The following is a 22,178-nucleotide window of genomic DNA, read 5'->3' on the forward strand; positions in this document are numbered from 1 at the left end:
CTTACTTCGTTTTCTAGTTTTCTCGTAATTCTTTCCCTTCTTTCCGCAGAATGGACGCCTTTGCAATAACAACGTCTTGACCACCGCTGAGAATATGGAATCGAAACTCCAAATGACACAACTCCGCCAGAACAAACCGAGCAGGAGAACACGTATTTTTCTCCTATAGCCACGAAAGCGACCTCGACCCTGCAGCTGTTGGCGGCGGAATTGAAGGGAATTGGAGATCGCTCGGCGAGATTTGCGGAATACGCTGCTCCATGAAAGTCAAAGGTTGATGTTTACACAGAGGTTCACCTCATGCAAAGATTTCCAAGCCGGAGTATAATTGCGCCGGGCAAAAAGCGACGTGATGGCGGGGTCTTTTACGAGTTTCGTCTCCTGTCTTCCCTTTCACGACAAGCCATTTACCCATACGCTTGCCCTAGACGCTATAAAGTGCCAAATATCGGCTAGAAGAAGCTACTGCCCGTGATGCCAGCTACATGGCCTCCCGCTGCAGGGGCCTTCTTTTCCGGGGCTGTCTTGCACCAAATGGCATTCCGGCACGGCGAGTGGCATCTCCACGGTCTGGATATTCTAGGGGCGTATTTCGCTCTGACAACAACACTGCTGTTGCTTTTCAAGTACGTAATCAACCCAGGGGCAGGGCCAGGTTCGATCACTCCTTTCCGAGCTCTCGAAGCCCTTGCGTATCATCTAGCTGGTGTTTATACGAGTACCTTAGTCTATCGCACCTTCTTCCACCGGCTAGGTCACTTTCCAGGGCCGTTTGCTGCCAAAGTAAGCGGGGCATATAAGGCCTACTTGGCCCGAAATCTCAGGATGTACCAGGAGGTCCGCTCGTTGCACCGGCAGTATGGGGACGTCGTTCGCGTAGGTAAGTTTTTCTACCCTGATAAAGACTCCAATCGCACATCATCGGACACCGTACTGACTCTCTCTAGGACCATCGGAGCTGTCGTTGGCAAGCCCCGCCGCTGTCAAGAAAGTGCATTGGCCCCAGGCTACACCGCGAAAAAGCCCTTCATACGATCAACAGTTGCCTCGCGTTTCGCTCGAGACTACTCGTGACCATCAACAGCACGCACAGCTCCGCAAAATATGGGACCGGGCTTTCAATACGAGAGGTAGGTGTCGTCTTTATCGCTAGCTCATTCTCGCCAAGCTGACTACCTGGGGCCCAGCCATAAGGGACTACTCGAGCCGAGTCCAGAAGCATGCAGCTCGACTATCAGACGTCTTTGACAGCAACTTGGACCAGTCAATAGATATCACTCGATGGATGAATTACTATAGCTTCGACGTCATGGGCGATTTGGCATTTGGCAAATCATTCGACATGGTTATTGATAAACGCGAAAACTACATGTTGTCCATCATGCATAAACATATGGGGACTTTTGCACGCATTGGGCTCCTGACATGGGCCCTACCGGTATTGGTCAGGATACCATTGCTCAATCATCAGAATCATAAATTCTGGAAGTTTGTTGGCGACCAAGTTAGCTGGCGTCTTAAGGTAGTGACCCTCACCAGGCAGTGATAAACTCACAGTCTTGCTAACCTGGCAGAATCCACCTGACTCGCCCGACGTCTTCCACTGGATTCTGCAAGGCTTTGGTGATCGCGTCAATACCGAAGAGGGGATGATGAATCTCGAGGCAGAGGCACAGCTGGTCATTATTGCCGGGAGGTAATCTAGAACCATCCCAGAATCCACTCCGTCAATGGTCTAATAAGAGATAGCGACACCACATCCTCAGCATTAACCAATGCAATCTTCCAATTGCTGAATCACCCCGAACAGATGGAGAAGCTACGAGCCGAGTTCAAACAGCAAGTCAACAGGGACATGTCGGAGATCGCACCCGAGGACCTCGCCAACCTCCCACACCTCAACGCAGTCCTTTACGAGACTCTTCGGCTTCATCCACCTGTGATATCTGGCGTTCAGCGCCAAGTATCGCCCAGCGGGCTGCAGGTAGCGGAGACATTCATTCCAGGTGATACTATCATCCAAATACCATTTTATACTGTCTTCAGAGGTACGCCACTTCTAACTCATGAAAAGTAATGTATCACACTCATAAATTTCACCAGATGAGCGCTGCTTTCAAGACCCCGACTCGTTCATTCCGGAGCGTTGGACAGAGAAGTCAGAGTTGACCGTCGATCCATCAGTCTTCGTCCCATTTAATCACGGTAGGTTAAGGTTTACTTATCTCGGCCTTTAGATTTTATACGGCTATTCCATTGCATTCACCCGCTAATCAGCTTCGTGCCTTGATCTACCTGTAGGAACCCACGCCTGTGTCGGGAAGCAACTAGCCCTCATGGAACTCCGCTGGGTCTTGACGATGATCATCACACAATATGACCTTGAATTTGCGCCTGAACACGATAATAAGACATTCTTAGATGGGACTGTCGACGGGTTCACGGCTGTTTGTGCGCCGTTATATGTTCGTCTTTCGAGGCGGGAGAAGGACTAGTTCTATCTTTTGGGGAATTTATGGACGTTTAAAGGGCCGTAGAGGGCCAGCCAATCCGACGGCGTGGTTATGCAATAGTCCTATCCGCTGCAATCCACCAGAATCATGTTTATGATCCCATCGCTCGGCATTCCTAAGTCGGGAGGTTCCGATATACGAGCTAGTAATGGTATATATCGTCCCTCCCCATGATATAAACACCATCTTCTACTCAAACACGCTTTCGGCTGTGCAGAGCCGCCAGCTTCACAATGTTGATTTCATCAAAATCTTGGTGAAGCAGCCTTCACCATGGAGACACAATTCATAACAGTAATCTAAAGATCGAAGCAGCGGCCCTTTACTATAAAAGCTCTTCAACTCCCTCCTCTTTGTTCTTTTCTTCATCTTCAACAACGGTCCCACTACCTTTACCAAGTACCTGACAACTTCGTAACAACATCCACAATGCGCTTCCTGTTCACTTTTCTCCCCCTCCTAGCGGGTTTCGCCCTAACCACCTACGCCGTACGTTCAACTCCCATTCCTCTCTACCCCTAAACCCCCAAACTAACCCCTTAGGCTCCAACCCACGAAGAAAACACCCACTGGGGCGACGACACCGCAATAGCCCAACTCAACCAAACGACCTCAACCCCAGCAAGCTGGGAAGTGCAGCCCTCCCCCGGCGCGCCGTTCATAAACCTAAACGGGACAGTCCAAGAAGTCTACGCGCAACTCCTTCGCATTAACCCCGACTACGAAGAAGATTGGAAAAACGTCCCTGACTCCGTGAACCCAAATACATGGCTTGAGACTTGGGCTAGTGCGAAGGAGGTAATCCGGGACCTTGTTGATCCCCTTCTGCCCCGGAAGTATCGCGAACGACTCACTTGCTACGAGCCTGATGAAACAGGCAGAAGCAAGAAGAGTTGGGCATCTAGACGGCGTATTCTTGAGGGGATTGAGTATTTGAGAAAGGTTAAGGGGCGCCCGACTGTTGGGTTTGAGAGTAAGGACCGGTGTGCGAGGGTGAGCTGTTCCTATCATTCGGCGATTGTGTGGTGTAATGATGAGGATGTATGTTCGTCCCATGATAAGATAATCCACGGTTGATTGGCGAGCTAACTGTTTTGTTTGTGCAGAACTACAACGGCCGCCAAACTCTAGACAGCTTCGGTGTCATCGCTGATGCTGCGGAGCGCGTCATGAACGAGTGCTGGATTCCACAGGGGAAGAGGAAGGAGATTCTGGGGCAGCTCAGGTTTATTGGTGGGTGGAGGGTGTTTGTTCAGGGGGATAGTTGTTAGTGGTTAACTGTTTTCATGTCTTCGGTGTTGGATATTGCGGGTCTAGATATGCATACTGCCCTGATCTAGGTTTTCCCATTGTGGGTTTCCCTATGCTGGTTTGCGAATGCAGGGGCATACTTACACTTATGTTGTTTGCCGGGATATCCGTGCGAAGTCTGGATGATAATGATAGCATACGACAAGCAGAAATTCAGTTGATAATAATGTTCACGCGCACAAGGTTGATAAGTAAAGCCAAAAGATACGTCAAGCACAGAAAATACAGAAAACAACGCCCCACATAAGTACGGCAACATGGCAAGATAGTCGTATAACGTCCCGGCTATGGGCGGTTCCACGTTCCTAATCAATTCATCAGACCCATCCCATTGTTAGGCACTTGTTCACTTGGGCTTTTCCGTGGTATCAAAGGTCGTGACACCAGAGATCAGGGTACTCAACCTGGGGCATCTTCTCGACAGCAGAGTAAAATTGCTCGGGTGACTCAATCTGCCATGCAGTGGATGTGCTAATTCGGGGTAATGCAGGCGGTTTTCCACTTCGTGAGCGCTCAGCTGGAGACGGAGTTGGAGGATCGCTATAACAATCACCTGGTGTGCTTGGTGCAGAACTGGGGGGCGAAAGTGGAGGAACTGATTCCAGGTCGTCATCGGGATGCAGATTTCCCTTCCGTCCAGCCTCAATGATGCTGTCCTCCTCCACAAAAGAGGGCTCCGGAGTGTTTAGTTGGGAGAGTGACGATTTTCCCCTCCATAACAGTACATACCCCTGAGCCCACTTGTACCATCTATCGGGGTCAAAGGACAAGCGAGCGTCCGGGACGGTCACCTGGGATCTCTTCTCATCATCCCGTATATCATTTGCAAACTCGCACCAGACTCGAATCCGCTGATAGAGGGCCTCATAATCACTCTTGAACAATTCAGTATGTTCCGTGCACTTGCACCTATGGCACTTACGCCTGTAGCGATTCTCGACCAGCTCTAACTGAAGTATTCTCTCAAATCGCGGTGCGTTTGGACATTTGATTTGGCGGGTCTCGAAACTGTCAAAACACTTTGAATGTGTTCTGAACCTTCGTGTGGTCTCCCTGGAATTCCCGACTTTGTACATTCCTTGGACGTCCCTAGACTCGATGATGTATAGATTATCCTCGTCATGCTTCCATCCGCCAGGAATAGGCTTTCCGGCTGTTTTGCTCTCTAGTATTGCGTCTTTGAGCTCTCTGATGACCTTGCCGTCGTCGATGGCGATCTTATACGGTGTGCAGTCCTCCTTGCAACTGTCATTGTGATTATCGACATGTGCGTTGGCGTTTCGTGGTGGTGTCTGAGGCGGCGTTCTCGGCTGCGCTATCGATAGAGTCTCGAAACCGTCGCATAGATCCTCTGAGAGACTCTCAGACGGGTTATCTGACGCAAACGGCGTCTCAATCACTGTTTCCTCAGGTGAAACCGGGCTATCAGAAGTTGCAGTCTGAGATCCCCTCAGCTCCGACTTCCATTGCTCAACGGCCGCTTCAACCACCCCCTTGGCTCGTTCGTTATTCTGGCGTCCACAGATTGCAAACCTGGCCACCTCATTCAACAATGTTTCTCCTTCTTCATCATCAATGGCAGCCCCGTCATTGGTCGTAATATCCATATATAGTTGAGCTATATAATCGACAGTGCTCCTAGTCAGCTTCGTAGTGCATCGCTCTCCATTGTTCATATGTGCGGCGCATCGGGTGACATCCTGTGAGAGGATAGACTCGCAAAGGAGATCGAATGGGACGAATCGTCGCTTGGTGATGGGCATGTCTTCCTACCTGGGTTGAGAGCGAAGAGGATAGGTAGGAATACCACCAGGTGTGCCTGTTAAGTAGGTGAGAACCAAGAGGCTGGGAATGACAGCGCTTATCATACGGGGCCCGGACCGACCCCCAACTTAATTAAAGCAAGTCGGACCCGACAAGACCTGGAGAGGGGAAGGACCCGGCGCAGTTTCCCTTGTTGGCACTGGTGTTTACCGGGGCACAGGATACCCCGGCTCTTGCGTCTTGAGTAAATAAGACACACGAGTCAGTCCCACTTCGGAGAACGGGAAACGCTCTGTTTGGTGTATTGATAGTGTTGACAGGCGAATCCACCTGTCTGGAACGCTCAGGGGCTTGGGGCTGGGGCCGGCCAGTGGGCGCGCGCACCCGGGTGAATGCATTCAGCCTCACGGCGATCATACCACGAAACAACAACGTTCTTTAGCAAAGCCATTATGACAATAAGATGGTGAGCGAACGACATTATTCCAATACCTCATACAGTACTTGAAATTTTGAACAAAAGTCGCGGTGTGGCTTTGGAACTTTGCTAGCTGCTCAGTTCGTTTTTTCCCTTTTCTGGCTCGCTAACGGCGTTCTTTGCGAAACAGCTATCTGTCCCTTCGAGCAAGGATTAATTTCTTTAGTGCCTGAAACGCTCCTGTCTATCAGCTGCCTCTTAGACCCAGCCCAGCTATTGACGCAATCATTATTGTGACCCTACTGGTACAAGGCTCGCCTGTGATATTCCTCTTATTCCCCTAACGATCCATCTGCTCAAGAGACTGAGACCTCAACGCACCCCCACTTGCGCTACAATGCCACATTGCCAACAAAGCCGGCAAATTAGTCGACGAAGCTCAGCAGTTGATCGTCTAAACTCTTCAATTTCGGCAGCCGTGCCTTCAACTTCGCCAGATCGCTACGCCGCACGTCCGCGCGATCCTCGAATCTCAAGATCCGAAGATTGGGATATCGTTTCTGCACAGATCATGTAGGTAAGCCCCACTCCCTCGCGGAATCCGCTGATAGGAAGTCAAAAACAATACAAGTGCTGGAAAGACTTACCCGGATCTCATCAAAAATTCTCCCCATAGTCCCCTCATCAACCCATTGATCCGGATAACACTCGCGATGCGGATCAACATGTAACTCGCGCAAACCCTCGGCAGCAAACCTCGGAATATCAGGCGCCAGAAAATCAACTAAAATCGTCAATGTCTTCAAGCTCGGAAAGACCAGATCCTTGTTGAAAAGCGGCACATTCCTGTCCGAAAAGCCCATTCTGTAAGTCGATACCGTCGTCGACTCAACAAGATGCGCATAGAACTCCCGCCTCGCGGGATCCCGTATTGCATCAAGTCGCCAAAGGTGATCGTTTTCATAAGCAATTTCTGCATGGCGCCAGAGAATAGGGAGGGCGAGCGCACACCATGTTTTATTTACGAGGGCGCAGGAGCGAAGTGTCCAGCTGCGGTCTAGATAGACTTCGGTGTAGTCGTCTGAGTCCCAGAATTGCTGGCCGAAGGCATCATAGGGGGTGATTCTGGGATTTTCGAGCACCGTGGTGTCGTCGTCTATGTATATCTGTTCGAGGATGGGGCGGAGGAGCTCTGGGAGGGAGAGGACGTTTCGGGAGGCTGTTTGTTGTTTGATTTTGTCCATTCTAGGGGTCGTCGTCGTAAGGATATACGGCTTTTGGTATTAATTGAATACTTTTTTCGATGTAAGGGGGCTAAGGATTCTGGACATCTTGGGTGGGTTATGACTCATTTAATGAGGCGCAGTCCGGCTGGCCTTGGTTACTTTTGTTGCTTGCATTACTCGAACCTGCCGCTGGCCAATCGCTCCATGACTATAAGAAGGGATTACAAGGATATATTTCTGCGTCGTCACACGACTTTCTTGTCCCCATCGAGTGCAGAATTCGCAGCATCTATATAGTGGAAATCTTACACCCCATAACAAAAACGATCATCCGCCCTTTCCAACCCCGAGACTTGCCCCAATTTTCAAGGACGGAGACGGGGAAAACATTATAGTCAAGTTTATAGCAACTCGCTAAAGCTTAGATTGTATAAGCCCACCGCAAACGCTGTCGGCACATTCACTGCCGTAGTAAGATGGACACATATAACCGAACTTAAGACAGATCATTCCCCTCCTGATAAAGATCCCCCAGATCTCGAGACTCCCCCTTGATCCTCCATTTCTCCGGCACACAAAGGAATAGCTCCAAGGCAGCAGCACTACACCACGAATCATTATAAATTCCATCCAAATCCGCGGACACCAAATACTCAGAGAAACTCGGCTCTGCTGGAGAACTCCAGTTCGCGATGCCGATCTAGCCCGAAGTTGATCGGCGTTTGATGCCCGATACTGTGGATCTGGTTCATTTGAATTGGGCCCTTAGGGGGACAAGCTTTTTAGTGACCATCTCTCATAACAAGGAGGCTTTAGCTCAACTATTTCGACTGGAGTGAAAATCAAGGGGACCGGCAATAACTCGTTCAGAAAGTGTAATCTTCTCGAATAGAGATAGTTCGTCCGTGAGGAAGGAACGAGTGCTGTTTGTTTTGATCGCACCTTCCGCCGCTGACCATTCCCCCCGGCCGAGAAAGGAGCGTCATAGGTAGTACTGTTTTACCCTTCCTGAGAGTACGGCAATTGGAATGTATGTCTACGAAGGCTGGGGTCAATAGTCTAGCCGGCGCCCATGGCCATTCAAACGGCTACTATCAAATGCAGCTGTTAAAAACGGACATTCTCTGCATGAATTTCTAATTGACCCGAAAATCCTTCGAAACCTGAATCCCACTGGGCAAAGCCCCATTCACAGCCAATCCCGTCTCAGACCGGTCGTCATCCGTATACCAAGACGTCTGATTCCCGACGGGCTTGACCCTGGGCGAAGATATATCACTATTATTTACCCCCTTGTCCATGCGCGTCAGGCTATACTTCTGCTGATTCCCGCTGGACTGGTACCTTCCCTCTGAGCCGGTGCCTCTTCGTCGGGAAGACCCCATCCAGCCGCGCGGGAGGATTGTCGTGAAGACGTGGCGGAGGATAGGGAGGTTCGCGGCCACAATCGCCAGTTGTTCTTCCACAATGCTCCACATCAGCGGCATCGGGAGGGTATATGTTGCGTCGGCGAAGTCGATGTTGATTAGGCTGAAGACGCGGACCATGCTTATTGCGGTAACACTGTATATTGCTTGTAGTTAGCGAGCATTCATCAGCCTGTTTTGGAAGGGCTAAGAATAGCAGACTCACAACAGTCCAAGACAGAACGTCACGACCAGTCCAATTTTCCGCCCCAAAGGGAGTTGTAGTTTCCAGATATACGGCACCGGCAGGAGCATGACCATGAAATCGGTAAACATATTCAACACACCAGCGACAACGAAAGCAGCGTTGCGGTTTCCACATTTCCCTCCCGGTAAGAATGGGTTATAGTTGAACTCGACTGGGTGACATAGAAGGAAAGACTCGAGAACAATGCTGAAGCCCCAGGCCCATACGATGGCGCCGGTAATGTAGATAGCGATTCGAATACTCTGCTTTGTTCCGAAGAGTCGATAGTATAGAACCATGAGCGAGGTCTTGATTAGCGAGAGCCCGACGCCATAGAGTGACTGCATGGGAATTATCATCTAGGTAATCCGCGTCAGCATTGGACGACTGTTGCTCTCACACAACCCCAAACCTTCATAGTGTATATCAGGTCTTCGCGATCGACCTCGTTGACATGCAACCCGACGCCTCCATGTGTTACGGCTATGGCCTGAAGTCAGCATTTACTCGGGAGCAATCGGACAGTACCCGCGGATATCCACTTACTCGTGATAACCAGAATTGTAGACGCAATAATGAACCACTGATAGGAATGTTAGGCCCTGTATAACAAAATTCACCAAATTGAAGGCACTCACGATAGCAACCAGCATGAGATAGTCATCCAACCCAAGCGACACCTTGCGAATCCTTCTCGAAACAACCCGTAGAACCACTGCGGTGATGGCGACGACCCCGAGGGCAATGATAACAACAACCAAGTCGCGGCCATCTTTAGCTTTCAATCCATACTTTCCAGCCATCGTAGTACCGTCAAGAAGCGATTACATTGTCAGATGGGTGGTGGAGGAGTTGAGACATACCCCAGAAAATAATCGCATGGTCGATTACCGACAAACAGCCCCCACGGCCGGTGCTACATCGAGCTGCAGGAGATAGCCGTTACCAAAGACCTAAGTGGATGAGGATCGAGATCCTGGTAGTCCTCCATGTGTACAGGGCCAATGTGGTTGCGCACCGACGATTTGGCGTCCTATAGTACGGCGCCATTAGGCTAGGGTATGCGCTATATCCCGCTCCTGCCGGGGGAAATCTTGAAAACAGACATGCGATGCTGAGCGGCCATATCAATCCACGGTCACTAGTATGAATATGTAATACAAATTTGGCAGTGAAAATATTCGTGCGTGGTTGTAAATCCTGGATGCCGCTCTGAGTATGGCCAAAATTTCTTCATCACGGCCAGGGCAACTGTCGGAGCCAGGAACGGATGCTCGGCAGTCAAACGGCGACAATTTGCCAAAAACGGATGGCGTGTATGACCCCTGCAAGAGGCGCAATGGTCTGACAATGTAACAAGGACCGGCCAGACTCCGGGGTTGAAAGCTTCCCCTCGTTAGTCGTGAGTATTCTTTCTCTGCTGCAGACTCTCGCAAAGAACTCAATACTTGCCCACTCAATATGGCGGCCATTGACACGGAATCAACAGCCGAGCTGCAGGAATCGAGCTTCGATTTCATTATCGTCGGAGGAGGAACATCAGGGCTGGTGGTGGCAAATCGACTTAGCGAAGATCCCAATATTCGCGTGCTTGTGCTCGAGGCGGGGACAAACCGGTTGAATGATCCTCGAATCCAAGTCCCTGGTCTTGCTCCAGCGACGTACGAAGACCCGGACTTTGACTGGGATTTTCGATCCACACCACAGGTATGAAGTCGGTATGACCGCAGTGTAATGGCTAACAACGCACAGGAACAACTCAATGGCCGACAGCTCCTTGGGACGAAGGGTCGAACCCTTGGCGGATCCTCTGCGATAAACCTGGGAATGGTGATATATCCATCTCGGTCGGGAATGAATGCATGGGAGGCATTGGGCAACCCTGGTTGGGGCTGGGACAGCTTCTCGCCCTATGTGCGCAAGTTTCACACCGGAACTGCACCATCAGACTCAGTCCGCGAGTTTTTTGGTGGGATGAAAGCGGAACAGGCGGACCAAGGTGCACATGGCCCTGTTCAAGTGTCATATGGCGAGCAATATCTCCCTTATCACGGTGCTTGGCCGCGAGCATTTGAGTCGCTGGGATGGCCTCAGACAGAGGACCCCATCAACGGTGCTGGCACTGGGCCCTTCGTGACTCCCGGTCTTGTCGACCCTGTTACCCACACTCGGAGTCACGCTGGGGCGGCCTACCTTACCCCAGATGTTTTGAGTCGTCCAAACCTTCGCGTCGTCACAGGGGCACAGGTCGAGAAGATTCTGCTTGACAGCTCTGTTGAGACGGTGACTGCGACGGGTGTTCGATTCACCAAGGACAACCAGACGTACACTATTGCAGCGACTCGGGAGGTCATTCTTGCAGCTGGTGCTACCCAAACGCCACAGATACTCGAGCTGTCTGGAATCGGCAGTGCATCCATCCTCCGCTCGCATGGCATTGAGCCATTTGTGAATCTGCCTGGGGTAGGGGAGAATCTCCAAGACCATGGTATCGTCGCGTTTGGATATGAAGTAGCCAATGGCTTGCCTTCTGGCGACATGGCTAGAGACCCCGCTGTAGCGGCTGCGGCAATGGCAGCTTATCAAAAGAACGGATCTGGGCCTCTGGGTATGGTGGGATTGGTGTCAGCATTTATGCCCTGTCTCGACTTTCCAGAGCATGACCGACAGCAATTCTTGCAGAAAATCGATACGTCCCTTGAAGAGCAGGACCTACCACCCATGTACCGAAAGCAGTACTCAGCCCTCAAAGATCTGCTCAAAGATCCGAATGAACCAACAGCGCAATACATCCTCGCTCCATTTCAGCTTCTTCCTCGCGCAGGACCGAATCCAAAGCAGCTTTTCGGGATGAGCCACCCGGGGTTCTTCATCAGCATCGTTTCCCTCTTGAGCTACCCACTGTCGCGAGGTTCGGTCCACCTCGCATCCGCAGACCCAAAGGCAGCCCCGGTCATTGACTCAGGGATCCTTCGACACCCGGCAGATGTAGAGCTCCAGGCGCGACACAGCATGTGGATGGAGAAGATCCCAGAGACAGAGGCCATGTCACCACTACTCAAGGCTGAGGGCGAGCGGTTGCATACCCCAGAGCGGCTGACTGACCTCCGAAAAGCGGAAGGTCTATGCAAGGAGCTCGTACTGTCTATGTATCATGTCAGCGGGACTTGCGCTATGATGCCAGCGGAAGACGGTGGCGTAGTGGACCCGCGACTGAAGGTGTACGGAACGAGTAACCTCAGGGTAGTTGACGCAAGTATCTTCCCATTGGTACCCAGGGGTAACATTCAGGCGACCGTCTTTGCGGTTGCTGAGAAGGCTGCTGATCTCATCAAGGAGAATATGCAAGCCGCTAACTAGAATCTCAAGTCGCCCATCCAAGAGCCACCTTCCTTCTTACATAGGTAGTAGACGGGAGTTCATCGTACCTTCTTATTAAGTTTACAAACTCTCACCTCCAACTATATCAGATGCAATGAGCCTCGCGCTTTCCTGTAGGACAACTTAGACAGGAACGGGAGTTGCCCGGACACGTCAGCCCACTCCTCACAGGATTTCCTTTTCTAGACTGTAGCCATCCTTTACCATATTCCCCATGGCATCAAGGTGCAGCGTACAAATCGACTCATGAGAGACTCATCCACAGTTGCACACCACAGCATAGTGTGGAGGAAGGTCTCTTTCGAGTAAGAAAGCCGCTGTCATGAACCATCTAGCGTCGTTCGTGGCAGACGTCGACCCCGGGTTTCCCCGCATCCACGTATACAAGAAGGATCATGCCGAGCCGAAGGCCAATGGCACTTCTCAAGATGTTGATCGTTTCAGGACCAGTTCGGCCAAGGTTCCGCGGGGTGTTTCATTCCATGCAGGCAATATACCATGGTGCACTCACCGCTGCCTGACTTGAAACCTGCTCTGGGAAGGGCTTGACACCATGTTGGCTATACCATTTTCAGTGTCAGTATATCCTGTATCAGCATTTCAGTTCACTCCTTGACTTTGTTTCAAGTGTCTGTTCCTGGGCTTCCACCGTGCACGAGCCAATGGCTCATTTGTTCGCTCTTGCCTTCGGCCATTCCTGCATCCTACAGTTCGCCAACTGAGCCTATCACAGGAAAGGTGTCGGTAGATGTATCCTTGAACCAGGAGTTTTTTAAGACCCTTCCCCCCCAGGAGGGAGGCCTGACGACTCAAGCTGATCGGTCCATTCATGAGCTCAAAATGCGACCTCGCGCTCGAACCATACCTTTCGCAAGCAAAATCTCTACGTTCACAAATGTCTCGCGGTCTACGGTGACAACTCCAGCCACAGACAGTGGCTCCTCGCTTTCCAGTTGTAGCGACTACAATGCTGGGCCTTCTATTGTCTACACGATCTATCAATCCCTCAAGCCAAACTACACAATCATCGACTCCACCGGCCTTCCAGTGTATTACATCTCGACGGCAGGGGTTACCCAATCGTCGCCCATGTTTACCATGCATTCTGGAAGAAACACATCTGGGCCCATTGTCGCCTTTACAGAACCCAGTAGGTCTGGGTCGGAGATAAAGCTTGTCCGCGGAAATCCTCGAAATGCACAGCATGCGATTTGGGAGGATCTACGCCGCGTCGACCGATGGGCTGGCGTGAGATATCGTTGGGAGATGGCTGTAGTTGACGACTCTGGGATGGTATCAAGAAGAACCTTTCTATGGAAACGAACAAGGACGTTCGATGTTATCGCGACCGTTGACACGACCATTACAGCTTTACCTCCAATTCCGCAACTTGAGGGTGCGAAAACACGAAAAAGCTACAAGCTTGTGGACGAGGAGACAGGGGAGGTATTGGCCGTTCTTTCAGTCCATACCTGCTTAGAAGTACGGCACCTGGGCAAGATACGGTTCCTGAGTAGTCGGTACGGGGTAGCCTTTAGGGTGGTGGCGTTGCTGTCAGGGCTTGCTGTGAAAGACTGGGTGAACAGCGACAGTTGGAGTACTCGAAATTGGATGTTATGACCCTGACAATCGTGCGATGACTGACGACTTCCCTTCCTTTATTTGACCTATTTTACACGAACAACATTTGTTCGATTGAATATGCCTTTCGAGTCAGCAGATATGAGTCCCTACCTGATCAGCCAAGTAGCAAGTACGGTGCGTGGGTTCAAAATCAGAACCGCAATCAATTTCATACAATGCATAAATCAATGCATGCCCCAGCCCAGTCACTTTATGCATTCAGGGGCTTTGTGTCTGCTTTGTCAGATGCCTCCAGCATTATGATTGGGCGAGAAGATCACCCGCATATTCAGCCTAGATCCGGAGAACGTTCATGACTCTTATCAGTTTCCATCAACATGCCTCCAGCTTCCCCAGACCGCGGCCGTCAAACTCAGCTAAAGTTACGGACAAAGACCGGTTGTTTTACCTGCAAGTAAGTTCATCTTCTTCGTGAAGTTGCGCTGCCTACTAATTTATGACAGGAGTAAGAGCATCACCATATATCATGCGCATGGCCCCATCTACCTGACAATGCATACTAAGCCAATTCCACAGAACGACGAGTAAAATGCGACGAAGCCAAACCCCGTTGTTTAAGATGCACGTCCACAGGCCGGAAGTGCGACGGGTACAGCTCCCCATCCAACACCCGTCCCTCATCAACCCGGGCTCTCAATCTCAATCTCCACCTCACTCCCCGCCCCATCCCACCCCTAACCCTCTTCACAAACCCCAGCACAGCCCTTGAGCGACGCTCCTTCCAATTCTTCTACGAGCGCACCGTCCCCTCATTGTTAGGGTACACAGGCTCGGACTTCTGGAACCGCCTCGTTCTGCAGGTGAGTCAGCGCGAGAAGCCCGTTTGGCACGCTCTTATTGCGCTGGGGAGTTTGCATGAGAATTTTGAGGGGGATCGGGTGGTTCCCGGGTTGTGGTTGAGGAGACGGGGGTGGGATTCTTTTGCGCTTACGGAGTATTTGTGTGCGATTCGGGCTTTACTTGGGGGTGGGGGAGAGGGAGGTGGTAAGCGTGATGGAGGGGAGTGGTCGAAGAGTGTGCCGGTGGATGTTTGTTTGATTTGCTGTATCTTGTTTGCTTGTTTTGAGGTTTGTGTTCTTCTTTACTTGTGGTTGAGGCTATGCTAATTTTTGCAGGTTTTATCGAGTCACTATGATTCCGCGATTGGACATATACGAGGCGGCATCAAGATCATGAAGGAGACGTACTATGACCCTCGTTCAGGGACATTCTGTCATCCATACCTCAAACCATCTACAGTATCAGGCCTTGAAATGGGAACATTACACAAGATGCTGATAGCCCTACAAGACCAAGTACTTACGTTGGTGAGTTGAACAGGCTTCCCCAGTGCACAAATACTAACAAACGACAGACGCGCGACGATATAGACATGCAGCTAGCCCACTCAACTTCATTTACAGGCAACCCCTACCTCGACATCCCTTCATCATTCAACTCAATAGCCGAAGCACGAAATATATTCGAATACTATAGATATAAAGCAGCGCGCGATCTCCGCGACAAAGTAGGCACAGACCACAACATCGAAACAACATCAGCATTCACAGCCCTTCTACAATCCTACGACCCCCTGATACAACAATTCTCAACATCACTCCACCAATTCGAGCAAACAAGAAGCGAAAACCTCACACCGCGCGAACAAATCGGACTAAAAATCCTCAAAATCCACCAAAACATGCAACTCATCAGACTTGAGTACGGAAAAATCGGTGTATCGGATCAAGTCTCATGGGATAAATTCAACTGGCTCTTCGAAGAGATCGTCAATTTGGCTGCATACGTGGTTGACAGTATACATGGAATTGACTGTTTGTCCCTCTCGGAGACACAACTCGAGGAACTATCCAGGCAGGGAAAATTCAAACCATCATTTACGTTGGATATGGGTATCGTCGGACCAGTCTACAATACCGCGACACTCTGTCGAGACCCTTATATTCGTCGCCGCGCAGTCCGTGTCCTCCGTTCTGCGTCGCGACAGGAAGGGTGCTTCAATAGCCATGTTTGCGCAGTCATTGCCGAACATGCAATCGCTATTGAAGAGGCGGCTGCGGCGGCTATTAGAAGATACTCCGATCGTGTCCATCAAATGATACCCAACATTCTACCCTCTCTAAAGAAATTTCAAGCCCAAGCGGAGACAATCACTTATTGCAGCGAGGTACCTGAGGCTGCGCGGCTGGTGTACATTTATCCCAGGGTTGACGCGGTAGGGAAGAAAGTGTATATGAGACTTAGACAAGGGGGTGTGGATGTCGATGTTCCGCTGACGGATGTGGCTGTTGTGGAGGAGAGTGTTTCATGAGGTCATGGTTTATGTATATACCTCCTTATTTCACGTACAACAGGTGAGTTTAGACTACGTTTACGATTAATCAACTTGATTTTCATGCATGCGCAGATTTTATCGTCATACTCTTGATATATGTATTTGAGTGTAGCGGTAAGCTCAGGCTATTGGCGATCACCCACAACCCCTTTCGCAAACCCTATACAAAACAGGGTAGTTTATCAATCACTTACCAAAATCTCCAGTCTAGACCCAGCACCTTGGGATCGGGCAATCCATCCCACCTTCTCCAACCGGAAGGTCCAAACTCGGGATACACTCGGACCAGCGAAGATCCAAAAATTCGAGCACCAGCCGTGGAACGGGACGTGCATCAACCGAATTACGTTCAGAATTAGTCAATAATATTGGACCAGGTAAACCATGTAGGATTACGGAACACAATGCCGAACCATAAACATCTTTGTTATTTGTTGTGTTAGACTCTGGATGGATCAGGGGTAAAGGCTGTGGGTAAATCGACCCGACACCGCGGTAAGCTCGTGGACATGATCGAAATAGACGACGGGGATCTGATCATTGATCAATCTGATAAAGCAAGGAGATCTCGTGCAAGAAACTGGAATTCTGATCATTTGTGGTGGGGCGAAGAAGCAAGCATAAAGCCAGGATAGGAGATAACTTGAAGGTGGGATAATTGTGCAGTGACGATGGGCAGATCTGTGGATAGAACCAGGCACTCAGGCACAGGCAACAAAAGGCAACCAAAAGCAAAACCCACCACAAAACATAAACGGACCAACGAGATGGCAAAGGCAGAGTTCCGGATGGAAAGAGTGTCTTCCGCCCATGGATCGCCCGTCACTTCCCGATGTGAGTCTGTGATTCTGCAATCGTCAGACTGGCTGGTCTTGTTACGTCTTGCCTCAATGGGATAGCCTGGCTTAGACCCGGCTGTTAAGCAGGTGCAGGGACATCTTTATCCTCCAAACAACAAAGGACTTGTATCAAGTTAATAGCCACCCCTGCAAAGCCGGGGAACTCCACGTGGAGAACAACCAGACAATTGACTCGATTTTTGGAAAGCAAACACCCCCAGCTCCTCGGGAACCGGTTCATCGAGTTCAATTTGAAATTGCAAGCTGATAGTCCTGTGGAGAATGCTGATCGCGGGCTTAGCGTCATCGAGCCAAGGCACCGTTTCTTCGTCTAGGAGTAGGGATACAGTACTTTCTACGTTCAACTTTGTACAAGAGCGACATCGACATTGTCAGCATATGTACAATGCAAATGTCAAGCACAGTCCCTGCGTAGGTCAATGTGACTGTCAACATAAGCGTCAGCACAAGCGTCAGCGCCCTGAATCTGGGGACACTCCAACTCCCCAACGCGAAGTGGAAACCGAGGGCCGCGAAAATCACCCTTGGCTAGTCTTCCTTAGTCTGCGGGGTCTGTGTGCATTCCAACCAATATACTTCTTTCTATGAAAAGATGAACGTGCTTAGTCCGTGCCTGGCCTCGACCCGCCAGGAACGTGTCGCGGTCTGGGTCTGTCATAAATGCGCCCTCGACCCGGCTGCAATGCGCAATGGGTCTTAGCTTAGAGTTTGACTTTTGCTTGTTATATTGGGATAATTGACTCTATACAAGTGAAAAGCACGACTCATGGTGGCATACTGATACTGATGGTTTATCCGAAGAGTCTCGTGCTTGGAGGACTCGATTGAGTCTTTCACCTTGGCTTCAGGTTGGTACGGACGCGTCGAGCATGGCCTCGAACGGGTCGCTGACTTGTCCTGAGCCGTTTATCGCGGAGGTGTCGATTGGTGATGCAGGTGGTTGTACGTTCTATCTCTCTCTTGTATTGATGTCGCTGACGGTATAGATCTCGCTGGCCGCTGGTGTACGCCTTATCCTGTTGGCGACGAGACAATTTCCTGCTGCTTTCCCTGCCCGTTTACGCAGTGGCAGTACACAGATGGTGCGTCTCCTACATTAAGACAAGGAATATTCTAACATGAATAGGCATCAATGCAGCAGACATCGTGCCATGGATCGCGGTCGGCGTGCTCGTCCTCATGGTCATTTCCGCCCTGACATTTATTCTTCTCCCGACCAGCGACACCCAGCGACACTATCTGACCTCTAGTCCGCTGATGGGGTTCATCTTCATGTCAATCGCATTCATCATTCCTCTCGGGCCGTCAGACAAATTCTGCCACGACGCAATAACGCCGAACTACTGGCTATCCGACACCACTTGCGCATTTTCAGGGTCACTGATCCTCTACGGTGTCTGGGTCCTGGTCAATGGATGTATGAAACCCCAATTCCAATCGCAACCCTATACTAACAAAACAGGCTTCTTCCGCTCCCTATCCCTCTACCTCCAACTAATCTGGGACATCGAACCCGGCCCCAAATTCCGCATCGTCTCACTAACAAGCATATTCCTCGGCTCCCTCGGATTACTCGGAATCGCCCTCGGCGTCTCAGGCGTCTCCTACCAAGTCGGCGAAATGTGCTACATCAGCTACCCCAGAAGTATCGGGTCGTTCTGGGGCCCACTCATCGCAGTGGCATTCATCTCGTTCCTCGTCCAGATGTTTATAATGGGGTACTGTATTCGCGGCGTTATTACACGGGGCTGGACGTCAAGATTATCATTCTTTAAGCGCGGCGAGAGACAATCACAGAATACAGACGATAGTCTCCCGCGTGTTCCGACGCAACGGAGGACAGGAAGGAAGATCTGGCGGATTCTGCAACTTCAGTGGCGTGCTATCGCGATTGCTTGTCTTATCTTGTTATATGTCGTGTACGTCGCGCAGGCTGTTCTTCGGTACGGTGATCCAGGACAGTACTCAACAGAGCAATTTAGACCATGGGTTGACTGCCTTGTTCGCACGAGGGGTGATAAAGGGGAATGCGCGCCCAAGGCGACCAGGATTATGCCGAATCAGGCGACTGCTATTTCGGCTTTGGCGCTTCTTGCTGTATGTTCTCCTTCCACCTCACCATTTACCTAGTAAGTTCCTGGAAGCTAACGGTATCCAGTCCTGCGGCGTCTGGGGCGTAATCTGCACAGCGCGATACACCATGCTCCTAGGCTGGCTAGACATCTACTACGACATAACCGACTTCATCAGCGACACATTCCACGGCCGCCGATCACACCCCCGCCCCCCAGACCTAGAGCGAATAGCCAGCACTGCTCATTCTGAACCAGCCTCAACACTCACATCACCTACAACACTGGAAGACGTCGATAGACTGTATGGAACGCGGAAATACCATGTTCCCCAGGGAAGTTTTTCCCGCCCTGGACGGGCACGCACGGCGAGTGGGAGTGCGATGGGGAGCGTTAGTACGTTTGCGCCGAGTTCTTTAACGTTTACGCCTAGTACTGTTGCGACGAGTACGATTACGACGACGATCGAGGGGAATGTTAAGGGGGTGGAGGTGGAGGGGTTTGAGATGGGGGAGTTGAAGCCGCCTTGAGAGACTCGACATTAAGGGAACCGTCTAGGTACCCTTTTACACCGCAGCATCCCCCGATCAATATCTCGGAGGGCATTTGGAAGAGGCACCAATGTCTAGAAGTGGCAATTGGAAAGAAACTCCATTTGCTTGCCGATGCCGAGTGATGCGACGGGCTTTTAGCCCAATCATCGTAACGAGGCGCTCGCGCTCTTCGCTAGCTAAAGCCCATCCATGCCTCAGAGCGCATCCCTCACCGCGTGCAAGAAGGCGCCCTTTATTTACTTCATGGCTCTCGACACAAACTGCTCGAGATCAAGGAGGCCATTTACAGCTGCATTTACGAATGTGGCATCGTTCCCTAACGTGGACGTGACGAAAGATGCAACGGCATTCATTGACGGCCAAACCAGCCAAAGCCACTTTGTACATAGATCAACCAAGATAGACATAATATCTAATCTAATCAAATCCTATACCCAAACCCCAACGCCTTGTATACAAAGTATATACCGATCCGTATATAACAAACCAACAACCCAATGAATCAAGAAACCAAAATCTACCTCGTCACCCTGAAAGGATGCGCCTCAGTATTAAACACAAACTCATCCAAACTGAGCACATCTTCCTCCTCAAAAATCAAATAAAGATACTTCAACGTCTCCGCCATCCAGAAAGATTCCATACTATCTTCTTTTCCCACGGGATCCCCCTTCTCCACTTCCCCAGCATCATGTTCATGTTTCTGCAGAGAAACAGTAACGTCCTTCACAGCCGCATTGGCGAATTCTGTCTTTGTGGCTGCGTCAATGGAGAGGAACATATCCCATGCTGCGTCGCGGTATTTGCTATCGCCGGTTATACGGTACATGTAGAAGACGCTTTCTAGGGCTTCGGGGCGGAGGATATAATGCTTGTCGCGGACATGGGTGTATATGCTCTTCTGGGTATCGTCCCATATACACTCATTCAGACTCGGGCAGCGAGGAACAGTGAACATCTCCGGCATGATCCCCATCGGGCTATTGCGATAGTACCAGATACACCCATCTGCCAACTTCTTCCCCACCGCAAGATGGCTATCATTGCCAAACAGCTTCCCACCAAGGGCATACATCCCGCCCGCGAAGCAGGAGAGGTGTTCGGCTCTGGGCTCAAGTCCCACAGAAAGGCTCGTGGCATGCGCAATACCCGGTAAAAGAATGTCCGCGTGGTCCGGAACCATCGGCCGAAAGAGTAAATGTCTAGCGCCGGCATCAAGCGCACCCTCATAAAGCCTTTGGTACTGAGATGCCCTTCCAACACCACCAAGTAACTGAAACTCCTTACCCAAATACTCATACGCTGAATCGGCCATGCCGCCAAAACTAAACGTCGAGCCCTTCGTCAGGTCCGGTTTCTGCACGTCCACGCCGACGGGCCACATGCCCGGAATGCGGGTGTTGGGTGCTTGTGAGTCAAGGATATCTGTTATGCGGGAGATGGCGTCAAAGTACCGCATGTCACCTGTGAGTTGTGAAAGGCGCGTAAGTTCAAGACTGCTGCTTGCGATTTCAGCGATAATCCCTTGCGCCGCTGGGATCTGGGCTTCGCCGCCCGCAGCCTTATGCGGGTTCCATCGTGTAATTGGCATGCGAGACGGCGTATCAAACGACTTGTATATCATATCGCCAATCTGCACCGCTTTATCCAATAATCGTCCATCTTTACAACCGGACAAATCATACGCCGCAATAAACCCACCTAGATACCGAATCGTCGTCTCAAACAAGTTTATGGTTGGTTGGGAAGAAGAATGCGGATTAAAATCCACGTCTAGCAGCGCATCAACCGCGCGCTCGAATTCCTCGTCAAGCCCCATTATAAGCAGTGTGTCGAGGTTATCGACTAGTGTTGCGCCCCACCCGCCGAATGTATTCTTGTGTCCGCCTGTTATGGGTCGGAGTTCGTCTGCTTTCCAGGCGTGGTTTTCGTAGGAGCGCCATGCGCGCTGGAAGGTTTCGCGGATGGCATTTTGGCGGTGGAGGCGAGTTTCTTCTTCGGTTGTTGATAAGTGGGGGAAGGATGCTTGGATGCGCGGGAGGGAGAGAGGTTGATCGGAGGATAAGGAGATCGGGTCGGAGACGGGGTAGTTATCTGGTATATCGCGCCAGCTGAAAGACTCGGGATCGGTGACTGTGCGGTTGTATGGCGGGTTTGGAGGGTTGAGAGGGCAGGCGTTACTGGTGAATCTGTTTCTGGTAGGGAGGGATGGAATCGCGACTTGGTTTGCGTTGTGCAGGAAGATGAAGAGCGTTAGGAAGATGGCGGAGATGGTCAGAAAGGAGGACCAGCGCTTGTTGAGGGAGGGCATTCCGGCCCTGGCTGTGGTGTACAGGTAGGGAGCATGAAGAAGAGAAGATAAGATGGAGAGCAGAGGTGAATGAAAGAGGAGAAGGACAAGAATCAGGGTCGCCAGCTGGACCCTTGGCATACTTCATGGCTGCATG

At 50.8% G+C, this 22,178-nt stretch overlaps 9 protein-coding genes across 9 annotated transcripts; 5 read left to right on the forward strand and 4 right to left on the reverse strand.

Annotated features, from left to right (window-relative positions):
• Nucleotides 1–396: 396 nt before the first annotated feature.
• BDV14DRAFT_172089 (cytochrome P450) lies at nt 397–2,796 on the forward strand. Its single transcript, XM_073768537.1, has 7 exons — nt 397–880; nt 948–1,130; nt 1,188–1,522; nt 1,575–1,696; nt 1,750–2,048; nt 2,104–2,205; nt 2,302–2,796. The coding sequence occupies exons 1-7, from the start codon at nt 475–477 to the stop codon at nt 2,493–2,495; spliced, it is 1,641 nt and encodes a 546-aa protein (XP_073628774.1). The 5' UTR covers nt 397–474; the 3' UTR covers nt 2,496–2,796.
• A 146-nt stretch (nt 2,797–2,942) lies between these two features.
• BDV14DRAFT_199586 (uncharacterized protein) lies at nt 2,943–3,784 on the forward strand (the record flags this gene model as incomplete). Its single annotated transcript, XM_073773311.1, has 3 exons — nt 2,943–3,002; nt 3,057–3,554; nt 3,620–3,784. The coding sequence occupies 3 exons, from the start codon at nt 2,943–2,945 to the stop codon at nt 3,782–3,784; spliced, it is 723 nt and encodes a 240-aa protein (XP_073628775.1).
• A 408-nt stretch (nt 3,785–4,192) lies between these two features.
• Nucleotides 4,193–5,587, reverse strand: BDV14DRAFT_199587 (GIY-YIG nuclease family protein; the record flags this gene model as incomplete). The annotated part of the gene is made up of 1 exon (XM_073773312.1): nt 4,193–5,587. The coding sequence occupies one exon, from the start codon at nt 5,585–5,587 to the stop codon at nt 4,193–4,195; it is 1,395 nt and encodes a 464-aa protein (XP_073628776.1).
• A 726-nt stretch (nt 5,588–6,313) lies between these two features.
• Nucleotides 6,314–7,294, reverse strand: BDV14DRAFT_51261 (uncharacterized protein). The gene has a single exon (XM_073776939.1). It carries the CDS (start codon nt 7,248–7,250, stop codon nt 6,576–6,578), a length of 675 nt encoding a protein of 224 aa, XP_073628777.1. The 5' UTR covers nt 7,251–7,294; the 3' UTR covers nt 6,314–6,575.
• Nucleotides 7,295–8,368: 1,074 nt separating this feature from the next.
• On the reverse strand, nt 8,369–9,688 carry BDV14DRAFT_199589 (uncharacterized protein; the record flags this gene model as incomplete). The annotated part of the gene is made up of 5 exons (XM_073773313.1): nt 8,369–8,795; nt 8,865–9,244; nt 9,298–9,368; nt 9,432–9,468; nt 9,524–9,688. 5 exons carry the CDS (start codon nt 9,686–9,688, stop codon nt 8,369–8,371), a joined length of 1,080 nt encoding a protein of 359 aa, XP_073628778.1.
• A 560-nt stretch (nt 9,689–10,248) lies between these two features.
• Nucleotides 10,249–12,383, forward strand: BDV14DRAFT_172096 (GMC family oxidoreductase). Its single transcript, XM_073768538.1, has 2 exons — nt 10,249–10,592; nt 10,638–12,383. Exons 1-2 carry the CDS (start codon nt 10,347–10,349, stop codon nt 12,243–12,245), a joined length of 1,854 nt encoding a protein of 617 aa, XP_073628779.1. The 5' UTR covers nt 10,249–10,346; the 3' UTR covers nt 12,246–12,383.
• Nucleotides 12,384–14,227: 1,844 nt separating this feature from the next.
• On the forward strand, nt 14,228–16,275 carry BDV14DRAFT_208545 (Zn(II)2Cys6 transcription factor domain-containing protein; the record flags this gene model as incomplete). Its single annotated transcript, XM_073775435.1, has 5 exons — nt 14,228–14,304; nt 14,354–14,355; nt 14,427–14,977; nt 15,026–15,217; nt 15,265–16,275. 5 exons carry the CDS (start codon nt 14,228–14,230, stop codon nt 16,219–16,221), a joined length of 1,779 nt encoding a protein of 592 aa, XP_073628780.1. The 3' UTR covers nt 16,222–16,275.
• Nucleotides 16,276–17,974: 1,699 nt separating this feature from the next.
• Nucleotides 17,975–20,240, forward strand: BDV14DRAFT_208548 (uncharacterized protein; the record flags this gene model as incomplete). Its single annotated transcript, XM_073775436.1, has 5 exons — nt 17,975–18,047; nt 18,092–18,187; nt 18,244–18,522; nt 18,568–19,202; nt 19,264–20,240. The coding sequence occupies 5 exons, from the start codon at nt 17,975–17,977 to the stop codon at nt 19,705–19,707; spliced, it is 1,527 nt and encodes a 508-aa protein (XP_073628781.1). The 3' UTR covers nt 19,708–20,240.
• Nucleotides 20,073–22,107, reverse strand: BDV14DRAFT_172103 (glycoside hydrolase family 47 protein). Its single transcript, XM_073768539.1, has one exon. The coding sequence runs from the start codon at nt 22,040–22,042 to the stop codon at nt 20,249–20,251; it is 1,794 nt and encodes a 597-aa protein (XP_073628782.1). The 5' UTR covers nt 22,043–22,107; the 3' UTR covers nt 20,073–20,248.
• Between the last annotated feature and the right edge of the window lie 71 nt (nt 22,108–22,178).

This window comes from Aspergillus stella-maris (assembly GCF_047715825.1).
Source record: "Aspergillus stella-maris strain CBS 113639 unplaced genomic scaffold BDV14scaffold_23, whole genome shotgun sequence".
Taxonomy (NCBI): Eukaryota; Fungi; Ascomycota; class Eurotiomycetes; order Eurotiales; family Aspergillaceae; genus Aspergillus; species Aspergillus stella-maris.